Source organism: Morus notabilis, unplaced genomic scaffold (assembly GCF_000414095.1).
Source record: "Morus notabilis unplaced genomic scaffold, ASM41409v2 Scaffold227, whole genome shotgun sequence".
Classification (NCBI taxonomy): domain Eukaryota; kingdom Viridiplantae; phylum Streptophyta; class Magnoliopsida; order Rosales; family Moraceae; genus Morus; species Morus notabilis.
The window spans coordinates 199,477-212,017 of record NW_010360247.1 but is presented as its reverse complement, the minus strand read 5'-3'; the positions used below and the strand labels follow the sequence as shown (position 1 = coordinate 212,017).

Sequence of the window (12,541 nt, the reverse complement as noted above, 5' to 3'; positions counted from 1 at the left end):
CAAAAGTCAAAATTGTTCAGACAATATGCACAAATTAGGCAAATTATAGTCTTTATCGAATACAAATTAGGCATACAGTTAAAGAAATTTTGGTGAAATGCAAACAACTTTGATCGGATTGATCACTTTTTATGTAATTAATTGTTTTTGTAGGGTACTTTTTCTGTTACATAACCAACTGTCCCATATACTTTGGTTGGTTAAGGATTATTAATATTAGTTTCACGCGGTCGATGCCGATATATATCGAATGTTTGCTGACTATCTTAATACAATTTCATGTCAAAACCCACTGTTGAAATATGTCGTTTCCTCATTAATTCTAATTTTTTAATTCAATCCCTCACTAATTACACACTCACTCTCTACTTCTTTGATGCACTATTCAACCTACCCCCAAATGTTGAACTTCTAGTCCTTCCATTTATGTACTAAATAGACTAGATGTGTCCATAATAAAGTCGAAAAAAAACCGAAAAAAAAAAAAAAAAAAAAAAAAAAAAAAGAACAGTAATGACACCTAAATCACTAATTAAAGAAAAAGGACTGATCATACAATCTAATGAGATCTATGGTCAACACCATTGCTTAATTACGCGGGATATCAAACTATGGGCCAATGTCACGACTCCATTGTGCTTAGTGTTTAGCCGTAACTATAGTGTATTTTATTAGTTTTAGAGCACAAGATGGTAAGTATTTAGTGGTCGGTCACAAATTATTTTATTTGATCTTCTGAAAACTTTGGCCATCATATGTACATCTCTCACATCATATTCACATGGTGCAAAACATAGTACGACTGGAGAATCAAACATATGTAGATAGATATAACGAAAGTTTAGAATAAAAAAATACTACTTGGAATAAAAATAATAACAGTTATAATAATAAAATAAAGAACCACTAGGATTATGATCTCCTTAGCAGTGAAAGACTGAAAGATCATGTACAAATTCATGTGACAAGTTGTCTAGAAGTATGTCCGCGTGCCTGCGAAACAGACCCAAAAAAGTCAAACGGTCAAACCCCCAAAACAAAAAAAAATTAAGCAGTTTGGTTCTAACTTTTCTATATAATAATATGTCCAAGGTAGAAACTTTTTTTTTTAAAGTATTATTATTCATAATTATCTTCTCAAATTCTGCCGCGTTCAATCACACACGCACACTGTATGCTTCACCTTTTTTCCTCTTCTTTCTCACAAGTCCGAAACAAAACCAATTAGTATTATAGGATTATAATTAATTATCAGTCCAATCCCATCTTTAGACCTCTCTATATATAGTTCTCTTCCTTTCTAATCTTTTACATAAGACGAACCAAACAAAGAAAGAAAGAAAGAAAAGAAAAGAAAGCCAAGTACTCCTCTTACCTCCATACTCATCACCAACCTCTCTCTCTCTCTCTCTCTCTCTCTCTCTCTCTCTATATATATATATATATATATATATAAACTAACTAAAGATATATAGCACTTCTCTTTGAGCTAGCTAGGCAGGCAAATTATAAACTAGCTAGATTGAATGGATCATATTATTCCTCAAGTGGAGAAATACGATCTTTCTGCTGCAAATAATGAAGAAGATCAAGTGGACTTAAGGAAAGGTCCATGGACAGTTGAAGAAGACTCGTTGCTCTTCAATTACGTCTCTCTCCACGGTGAAGGCCGTTGGAACTCCCTCGCTCGCCATGCAGGTTCGATTTTACTTCTTATAATTCTAATCATAAGTTTCTTTTTTGAATGGTAATTTTAAGCTTTAATTTCAATATGACTTCTTTCTTTTCAAATTGACATGATCTTTAATCAACCTCAAATTAAGGATAAAACTGATCTTTTCTGGGAAATAACCGGAATTCAAGCATATTAATTAATTCGCCTTTGATATTACTTATTTGTTTCTGTTTAACAATTAATACAGGTCTAAAAAGAACCGGCAAAAGCTGCAGATTGAGATGGCTAAACTACTTGCGTCCGAGTGTGAGACGAGGAAACATTACTCTCCAAGAACAGCTCTTGATTCTTGAACTCCATTCTCGCTATGGCAACCGGTAACTATACCCATTTTCCGATATTAATAATTATTATTATTTTTATTGAGTAATATTTTCAAGATATATATCTATTGACTTTTTTTTATTATGTGTATAATGACTTTATTGTTTCGTTAAATTCCTAAAGGTGGTCCAAGATAGCCCAATACTTGCCCGGGAGAACGGACAATGAAATAAAAAACTATTGGAGAACCAGAGTCCAAAAGCAAGCCAAGCAACTCAAGTGTGACGTCAACAGCAAACAATTCCAAGACGCCATGCGTTACGTATGGATTCCCCGCCTAGTCGAACGGATCCAGGCGACCCGACCAGATTCATCTCACTCGGGCCAACCCAACACCAAAACCAACCCCGTGTCCTCCAATATTTGTCTTGAGAACGATGCGAGTGGGGTTGCCCCGTGGGGCTCCGACTTGGTTGGCCCGAATAGTTTCATGTCCGACGTGTCAGGTACTTCGTCCGACACGTCGGATGCCCAGGTGTCATCGGTTTCAGACATAACTGATTGCTGTAACCTAGTGGGTGGTAACGGGTCGGTGGAAAACCTGTCGATGAATGGTACGTTTCAGTACGGATCGGATATCCAAGCGAATGGCCAAAGTGATCATGGTTGGTTGAGTGGTGGGGACTCATTAGAGAATTGGTGGAGTGAAGAGGATCTACGGTTCTTCCAGCAACAGCTTTCTGATGAATTCTAATTAATATCAAGAATTCGCTTACGTGACGCATTAATCGTGACACCATGATACATAAGTGTAGCGCTGATCATGTTGCTTAATTTGACGTCTTAGGTGCATAGAGACAACGTCATATATTAATATACCTTTTTTTAATTTGTTTTTCTTCCTTAGGTAACTTTTACGGTAGATATTGTTTATTCATATTGCACGTTAAATTATATCATAAATATCACAATAACAGCAATAGATTAAAAAAGTTAAACCTTGTATAAAAAAAAAAGGGAAGCTTCAGACATGTGCAATACAAATAAGATATATATATTTTTTTATAATCTACCATAAAATTCTCCTGTATTGAGCCAAAAAAAATAAAAAATAAAACTGGCCATTACTTAGTTTGCTTTCTGTTTGGTTTTAAATTTTTAGTAGTACGGTCTCGCCCTTCATACCAATTAGTATGGAGATTGGAGATTAATCGATTAAAGCTTTTCTTGTGAAATTTAAATTCAGCGTTTTTTGCACGTAAATTATATAATTAACTAAAAGAAGATCAAGATCAAGATCAGGGTACAGGACATGGAAATGAAATAAATGTTAAAGTTTCCGTGTATACGATACGTAATCAAGGACAAAAAAGAAATTTTATGTATCTTACATTACTTACATTGTAAGTACGTATTCTAGAAAGTCGTTTGTGTTTCTAATTATAAATTAAAACGGCGTAGGCAGCCACTAAAGTCTAAATAGAAGTGGTAATCCACAGCCATGACTTTAACAGAATATAAACGTGACGGGGTTTAATTATTAGATCATTTTTTATAATAAAAAAGGGGCCGGGGTATGGCCAACAATTAAATGTGTACTTAGAAAGTAGAGAGAGATTCAACAGCCTCTTCATTTGAAGCACTAATGGCCGCAACTCTTGAAGCAACTATATGTATATATGTATTGATTTGGTCTTAGAAGAGAGCAATTTCACCTTCTATATGAAATAAGTCGTCAATTCAATGCCCATATATATATATATATATAGTCGAACCCCTAATGAAAATATTAAATAGCTCGGATGGCATCTAGATTCAATGGATTTTTGTTGTGGGCAAGCCCCAAAAACTGTACTAAAGTCTAAACAATCAAGTTCAATTACTCTCTGAAAAAGTGACTCTACTCAATCCCTGAAGTCGTGGTTGGGTTCGTGCCGCTGTGGGAGGGTGGTCTGAGGGCTTTTTGGCCTTGGCGTGGGTTTGGCTGTGGTGAGGCTGTGATGGCTCCAGTGGTTGGTGGCCGGACTTGGGTGACGAGGACTCCTGGGTGGCTGGTGTTGAGGGACCCCGTGTCCGCGGATTGTAGTGGTGACTGTTCTCTGGTTTTGTGTTTATTGTTGTTTTCTATTGTAATAAAGGTGGCATTTGTTCGCCCTCGCATTGTAATAAGGACAATGGTCTCCTCACCCGACCCTCGTTTATTTTATCGTTTAATTTTTATTTTTAGTGTCCGACATGAAGCCAGGTATATGTCCATTGATAGGGTGGTCTTGATCTGACTAGAATCTGTTCTAGGCCACATAGATGACCTCACTTCATGGGGGGTTTATGATGTGGCCCTCTAGGGTGTGCTCATTTGTAGTATGTCGAGGTAGTTTTCCGTTGTCAGTCTTCAGGCGTGCGTTTTACCCTTTGAAGGGTCAGTGGATTTGTAACCGAGACGATTGTTTATTAGTTTTTCTTTTAATGCATTTTCTCTTTTAAAAAAAAAATGTAACATTAATGGTTCATTTTAGATCGGTTTAATGGTAATGTTGTTCATTCTATACTTGATAAGATCTAAGACCATCTACAATGCAAATGCTAATGCCAATTGTATATATAACATTAAGAAATATGATATGGTATGTTATTTTTATTTTTACTCCAATGCATAATGTTATTTAAAATGCTAAATCTATTTTTTTTTTCTTATAATCATTAAGTTTTGAAAGTTGTAAAAGTAAATTTTTATTTTTAAAATAATTAAAAAATGTAAAAAGTGTAATGATTACATGAAAAAAATATACAATTCAACTAATAGTAATCAAATGTCAAATTTTTCATATGCTATACTTAGTGGGAAAGTTGCCACAAAGTTTAGCATATGAAAATTTGACACAATAAATAGCATTAAATTAGAGTGTTTTTTCACTCAAATGCTAAAAATATATATTTAGCACATTAATTTTAATATTGCATTAGAGATGTTCTAAATAGACAAATTATATATGGATAATCTACTTCTTCATGAGTGATCTATATGCCGAGCAAAATATAGTAATTGTAATCTTTTTTTTCCCTTCTATACAAAAAAAAAAAAAGATGTTTTAATATTTATGGTATGATTTTGTGAGGAAGAGTGAAAACCAAATCCAATATAATAGAACTCACTTATATTAATTTTAAATTAATAAGTAACTCCATATATGGTTCTCCGTTATCCATCCTTCTATATTGAAATTGCATGTATATATTTGTATACACACACACATACATTCATGGCTATTGGAACAACTATTGATGTGAGTTTTATTCCGTACTTGTCTATATTTTATAAGTCGGTGGAACTGGAAATTGGATTAAATATTAAATGAGAACTGGTCTAACAGAGACTGAATGTACAGAATATCGGACTTTGGTCTCTTCCGTGGAACATACGTAAGGATGACAACAATCCAATGGAGACCTACGTAGTTCTTAGTCTCTGACTCATATGACCATGATACTTATTACTACATTGAATTGGTTTTCTGATATTAAAAAAAAAAAAAAATCAAACACCCAATTTTTCAATGTAATCCGGGCCTTCCGGCTAAATTGTTGAATTATTTTCAGTGACAAGCTTTTTTTAATATTATCATGAATACAATATGGACCACATTACATAAGCATTACAACAGCCAAAATAAAGAAAGGAAAAAGAAAACGATATAAGCATGATTTCTCTTTGAAAAACAGCGTTATTTTTAAATTGTGGGGCTTTAGATCGAGAGAAAGAAGAAAATAGGTCAAGACTTGAGATGAATTAGAATTAATAGATTAATAGTTTACATAAATTAATAAATAGGTTAAATTATTATTTTTGTCTATAATTTGTCTGGTTATGAACCATAACTTGACAAGTTATTGTCCATAATTCACGGTTTTTGTCCATAATTTGTCTGGCTATGAACCATAACTTGACAAGTTTGTCCATAACTTATCTGGTTATAAACCATAACTTGACAAGTTATGGCCTATTAATTTTTATAACTAAAAATTAGACTATATACTTTCTTAAATTTTTCATATTGGTCTATTTTCTACTCTTTTCGCTTTAGATTCTTACCATGAGCAGGACGGGCTTGCACCAATTGTCCTTTCAACAAGGATAATCTTTATTACGCTTAATCACCAAAAAAAAAAGGATAATCTTAATTAGGAATGCCACCGAAGTCAGGAATTATGTCATAACACGAGGGGTCAGAATTAAAATTTTGCCGAAATTCCCCATCTGATTATCAAAGGTGGTCTACTAGATAATCATCATTTATCAACCAAATTTTGCAAGAATCAACAGCGATCAGCATTGATGGCATTGTCCATATTAGCAATGAATAATCTAATATCGGTAATTTACAAGATTCATTCTTGAAGTCAACCCCTTCCACTAGACACCGGAGTAATCTCATAGATTAACACTAGTGATCTACCAGATTAGTTCTCCTAATCAAGCCATAAAAAATTAAAACCATAAAAGTCATTAAAAAAAAAACACTAACGACAAAGACAGTAACGAGCTAGCATCTGATTGAATGTTTAGATGTTTACAATACTTTTTAGGAGAAAGCGTGGGATCTGACTCTCTGAGTGATCTCTAAAAGAAAACAATGATATGTCTAACCTAACGACAAAGTGATCTTTACATTTTCTTTAAAAAAAAAAAAAAATGAAAGAAAAAAACGAATAAACAACAACGTGATAATTACCCCACACCTATACTTGGAGCTACAAGTGCAAACTGGCTATTGGTAACAAAACTATAGTACATTAAAACCAGCAGTGTGTATACATATATATATATATATATATATATCAATTGTGAAATGGAATACAGCTATGTTTTCTCCACTACCATATACGGGACGAGAATATTGGATTGAGACCGGGACAGGGCTAACGAAATTCAGAGTTTGGGGTCCCAACTCTCAAACTATATGGAGTGATGGAAATTGGGAATGGCTCTTCACTAGTTCTTTAATAACATGGAAACATGTCAGGTGGCCTAGTGGATTTTATGCACCAACAAATGTTTATAACAAAATCGACGTAATTAAAGTGAATTATTGAAAATATATATATATATATATATGATGATTTTCAGTTAGCTGAAGGGAAATGAACGACATATATCACAAAGCCTTGTCATTTGATGGGCAATTAGCTAGAGGGAATTGGCTTCAAAACACTAATAAACTGCGCTAACTAATAGAATAAGACATCAGTTAGGATATCATGGTTTGTACGTATTGAGAAAAGTGTATGTGTGTATTGTCCCATATGAAAAGTGGATGGGAATGTGAAGTAATTTATATATATAGAATGACCCAAGACTTAATAGGTTAACCTTTTTGGTGTGTTGGGCCAGTTTCGCATGTAGTGTCTCCTCAACAAGTAGTATCAGAGTCGATGGTTTGTATGGATCAATCGATCACACTCGGTTACAGTTTTCACGTTGCCTTCCGTGGTGATCACACTCGGTTATAGTTTTCACGTTGTCTCCCATGGAGAGTTAGTGTTCCCGCAGGTGCGCGGATGATGGAGCATTTGGTGGACTCACATGGTTTCGGCTCTCTTTCCCGTGCTTGAGTTGGCTCCCGTTTGGAGTGTGATGCTTGGATGTGCCGGCTACTTGAAACTTTAATTCGAGGACACACATGAGGGGGAGATTATTGAGAAAAGTGCATATGTGTGTTGTCCCACATGAAAAATGGATAAGAATGTGAAGTGATTTATATACATAGAAGGACCCAAAACCTAATAAGTTAATCTTTTGGGTCAAGTTAGACTTCTGAAGTGTGTTGGGCTAGTTTCACATGTAGTGTCTCCCCAACCATATGATATTACATTGCATTGCATCCCACATTCAATATTTGATTAGTTTGTCTTCCTCTTCCTCTTTTGACACACCAATCAAATTTTTCTCTAATCCAATGATTGATACCAATCGAGGATATTTTAGTAAATATGATATGGAGTGGATTAGAAGATCTTCATATTTTATCTATATATATTTTGGCTTTATAAATTATATGCATGTTTGTACTTGTGGAATTCTCATGGCTTCCAAATTAGTCCACCATTTCCGACTCATAATTTTTCTAATCTTATTCCTTCTTTTCATTGGTGTCAAGTCCTCTTCTTCTTCTTTTTCTTCTTCGTGGAGTTCAGAGAGATCAGTAGCGGACTACAAGAGATGGGTGTCTTGGAACGTCCAAAATTACCGGAAGAAAACTACCTTGAAAGCAGAATTAAAGTCACCCGCGGGTTATTATCAGAATGAGGCTGTGGATTCTCTTGACGAGAGACTGAAGAAGGCTGAGATGAACAAAATGAGGATAGCTGTTAGCCAAGATGGGAGTGGCGATTTCACAACCATCTCCCAAGCTCTCAACGCCATTCCACCACGCAACACTAGAAGAGTCATAATCAACATCAAACCAGGTGTTTATAGGTAGGTTATAACCTACATGATATGCATGATAATTATATTATTTTAACTGTTTTATAGAATTAATGTTTGAGCTGCATTGGTAATAACTTATAATAAAAGAAGGAATTAACATCATAATGTTGTAGGGAAAAGATTAACATTCCGAGGAGTATGCCGTTTGTGACATTATTCGGTGATGCCGATGATCCGCCGACTATTACCGGAAACGACACCGCATCCGGCACTGGAAAAAATGGGAAGCCATTGAGGACGTTTCAGAGTGCAACCGTTGCCGTCGAAGCTAATTATTTTGTAGCCCTCAACATTAAATTTGAGGTAAATTATTTATGCATTATACTTACTATAAACACAATTAGAACTTAATTACTGTGAGGTTGTCCATACTCTTAGCTATATATTAAAACCAAAGGATTCTAAAGTAACCATTTATTTAAACAACTTTTATCGATGTTAGAGTTGATCAAAGTCATATAGAAATAAAAAAAAAAATTATATGAAACTGATAGAATTGATATGTATTTTGTAAAAATCTCATTTATTCAATCCACATGTATAATTTGTATTATCCTTTGTCCTTTTGGAACAGGCTAAAATAATGAAGGTTATTCATACTTCTGCAAGAGTTAGGCTTAAGCAATTTGTCTTGGATATCAATTTTTTGTTTTTTTTCCAAGCACGACACACAAGATTCCGTTGCTACATACACTATAACTTTAGTTTATATATATATATATACGCTCACGCCTTCACGTACGCGTTCCTAATTGAACTTATAAATGTATGTAATTAATTCAACTTTAAAATTTGACATTCCATGTGATCGCAATTAACCAAATAAATAATTAATATGTAATTCTGAATACATACAATATCAGATAAATGCACTACGTCCCAAGTCCCAACAAGCTAATTATAAAGCCGTTGGGCATTATATATTATATTTCCTTTCATTTGGTCTAGCTAATATCATTAACTGAAGTATAATAATTATTATAATCATGAGACAAGATTGTGATTAACTATATAATATATTAATGGAAAAAAATTAATTAATTAAAATGGCAGAACACAGCACCACATGTGGTTGGGTTCCGGAAAGGACAAGCGGTGGCAGTGAGAATATCAGGGAGCAAGGCAGCATTCTACAACTGCAGCTTTTATGGAACTCAAGACACGCTCTACGACCACAAGGGTCTCCACTACTTCTACAATTGCTTCATCCAAGGTTCTGTTGACTTCATTTTTGGCTATGGCCGCTCCTTTTATGAGGTGATGATCACTTAATTATTTATAAATTAATGTAGTAAATAACTAAGGAATTTTTTCGGTAATTGAAACCACTAATTTTTAACCATCAAATAACATGAGTTTGATCTATTGTTATAGCAGTTACGTGCAATGTAAATTTTTAATGTGAACACTCACATATTAAAATGTTAAAATCTTAATTCTAACATTAGAAGTTTCGAAATAAATTATGAAGTTAATTGTCTAGTGTGATCAAATTCCTTTCTAAATTACTTGTGCTCCTAATAGATTATTGAGTGGTTGTTAAACCGAGAGGACTGAGAATGAGAAGACCGCTGATCCTATTTTCATTTGGAAAAAAAACAAATAAATAATGGTTTAAACTAAAAAGTAGCCCATTTATTGTTATGGACACAGAAATGTTATCTGCATTCAACGGCAAAGAAGGTGGCCTTCTTGACAGCTCAAAAGCGCACAACTTCATCACTAGAAAGTGGGTTTTCATTTAAAGACAGTGTGGTAACAGGAAGTGGGCAACTGTACCTTGGAAGAGCATGGGGTGACTATTCCAGAGTTGTCTTCTCTTACACTTTCATGGACAAGATTGTTCTTCCCCAAGGCTGGAGTGATTGGGGTGATCAGAAGAGAGATTCGTAAGTTCATCATTTCAAAACAAATTACACACAAATGCATTATCAATTACATATATATATATATATATATATTAGAGAGTTCATATATATAATTCTTAATTAATTATTTTTTTACAATTATATATATGTATGTGTAGACAAGTGTATTATGGTGAATACAAGTGTAGTGGACCAGGAGCCAACTTGAAGGGGAGAGTTGCATGGGCACGAATTCTAAGTGACGAAGAGGCTCAACCTTTTATTGGCACCTACTACGTTGACGGCGATACTTGGCTCATCAGCCCCAATTGAAACCAAAGCTATAAGTTTAGGAATTCCGCTACTTATTATATTAATTATATGATTATAAAGTAGCAATTGCCATATTATTGATAAATAAATACCGAAAGGAAAAACTGCCGGTACCATAGCAAGTTGGATTTACAATATGTCGTTTTAAGTTTTCATGTCGTTTACAGTTAAAACCTTGTTGCCGTTTGAGTCAAAGACGACATGTTGTTTTATATATAATAGAGTTTGCTGTCATCGAAATTATTATCGACATGTTTTTTGTGCAACTATTTAATAGTTGTTAAAAAAAAAAAAAAAAAAAAAAAGGGGTCATATCGTTTAAGAGTAAAGCTTGCGATCTTTGCAAGTCCTACAACGACATGATGCTTATTATCGTTGTCGTTTTTATGAGAATGTTTGTAATCGTCTAAATAGACATGTCGTTTGCAAAGAAAGAATAAAATAATATGTTGTCTTGAAAACTAACTTCGCCCCACATATGGCTGTTTGCATCTCAAACGATAGATAAAATGATGGCGTCTTTTGAAAAATCAATGTCGTTCCAGATAAAACTACATGTCGTTTTTATTCCACACTTGATAATTGATATGGTTTGTAATTAAATTAGATATTTATGTCATTTGAGACATTTTAAAAATATATTTTATATATATGGTATCGTTTTGCCAAAATTCTATGAAAAACAACTTATCGTTTGTGAGCTAATATAGATTGCTGTGGTGGGAATATTAAAACGGCATAGTTCACGTCTTCACGACCTAAGTTTAAAGCTTATAGTGGTCGTTTGACACAAAACATGCCGTTTCGCTAAATTTTGCGCTCATCGAAAATCAAGATGACATATTGGTCTGTAGTCTAAAAAGAGTTGTTGTAAGATTTTTTCCCTTAATATTAGGAAACTAACTTACCGTTATAGTGGCCCATATCTTCCACTTTGTAGGGACGCGAATAACGTTCGAAAACCGTCCATAATCGCTGCCCACGTGTTGTGCACGATTAAGAATACTCTGTGATGGACTGAGTATACATATATATACGAGTGCATTTCCTTCCGTTGGTCCCTAAGCCTTTCAATCTTATTCAGTAAAATACACCATCTATTTGAGATTGAGTGAGGATTAGAAGCGCCAAATCCGAGTTAAATATCTGTCAAGCGTAAGAAGTTATCAATGGCCGGAGGTATGCTTTCAATTCGATTCTATTCCGCAATATTGATCTAAATGCTGTTGAGTTTGTTAGAAGCATGTTTAGATCGTTTAAGATTTAAGTTTACATTTGGTATCAGAGCCTTGATTACTTCTGCCTTGATGTTACTTTGTTTTCCAAGAGAAACTCTGTTTACGCCGAAAAAAAATTTTCAGAAACTTTTTCAATTTGAAAAATTGAAATAATGATTTTCTTTGTTTTTTGATGTAAAATGAGATTAGAAATCATTAAGAAATTAGATTTCTAATATTTCTGCAATTTGCAACGTCAATTTTGGTGTATTAAACATATATAACGAATTGGGTCAAAATTCGGATCACAATCGGGTCGATTTTGACCCGTCTGGAGGTTGAAGAAGACATCCCAGGTGCTTGAAACGACAAGTCGTTTTCATTCACTGTGCAAAATAATGGGATATCGTTTTTGGCAAAAAATGTCATTTTTTGGGCTTCAGTTTTTCAAAAAAAAAAAAAAAGCTTTTTTTTTTTTTGGAACGGATTTTTGGGTTCTGTTTACAGAATTTATATGAATTATTTTTGTGCATAAAATCAAATGTCGAGTGATTCATATAATTTTAATTAATTAAGGAGTAGCCACAGCATCTTTAATTATGTAAAATTATATATTAAGTGCTTTAGGATCACATTATGACATTAATTGTGGTTAGTC

General features: G+C 33.9%; 2 protein-coding genes across 2 annotated transcripts; both read left to right on the top strand.

Annotated features, from left to right (window-relative positions):
• The first annotated feature begins 1,217 nt into the window (after positions 1–1,217).
• Positions 1,218–2,905, top strand: LOC21401743 (transcription factor MYB78). Its single transcript, XM_010096110.2, has 3 exons — positions 1,218–1,698; positions 1,923–2,052; positions 2,183–2,905. The coding sequence occupies exons 1-3, from the start codon at positions 1,527–1,529 to the stop codon at positions 2,751–2,753; spliced, it is 873 nt and encodes a 290-aa protein (XP_010094412.1). The 5' UTR covers positions 1,218–1,526; the 3' UTR covers positions 2,754–2,905.
• A 5,174-nt stretch (positions 2,906–8,079) lies between these two features.
• LOC21401741 (probable pectinesterase 53) lies at positions 8,080–10,999 on the top strand. Its single transcript, XM_024164287.1, has 5 exons — positions 8,080–8,474; positions 8,600–8,789; positions 9,540–9,743; positions 10,140–10,375; positions 10,513–10,999. The coding sequence occupies exons 1-5, from the start codon at positions 8,080–8,082 to the stop codon at positions 10,664–10,666; spliced, it is 1,179 nt and encodes a 392-aa protein (XP_024020055.1). The 3' UTR covers positions 10,667–10,999.
• Positions 11,000–12,541: the final 1,542 nt, after the last annotated feature.

What these genes read in the sequence shown, in the direction of transcription:
- LOC21401741 (XM_024164287.1), top strand. Translation starts at nt 8,080, where the DNA reads ATGGCTTCCAAATTAGTCCACCATTTCCGACTCATAATTTTTCTAATC. An exon ending in CCCTCAACATTAAATTTGAG is followed by an intron (nt 8,790 to 9,539) that starts GTAAATTATTTA and finishes TTAAAATGGCAG; the next exon opens with AACACAGCACCACATGTGGT. An exon ending in ATGGCCGCTCCTTTTATGAG is followed by an intron (nt 9,744 to 10,139) that starts GTGATGATCACT and finishes TTATGGACACAG; the next exon opens with AAATGTTATCTGCATTCAAC.
- LOC21401743 (XM_010096110.2), top strand. Translation starts at nt 1,527, where the DNA reads ATGGATCATATTATTCCTCAAGTGGAGAAATACGATCTTTCTGCTGCA. An exon ending in CTCCCTCGCTCGCCATGCAG is followed by an intron (nt 1,699 to 1,922) that starts GTTCGATTTTAC and finishes CAATTAATACAG; the next exon opens with GTCTAAAAAGAACCGGCAAA. An exon ending in CATTCTCGCTATGGCAACCG is followed by an intron (nt 2,053 to 2,182) that starts GTAACTATACCC and finishes AAATTCCTAAAG; the next exon opens with GTGGTCCAAGATAGCCCAAT.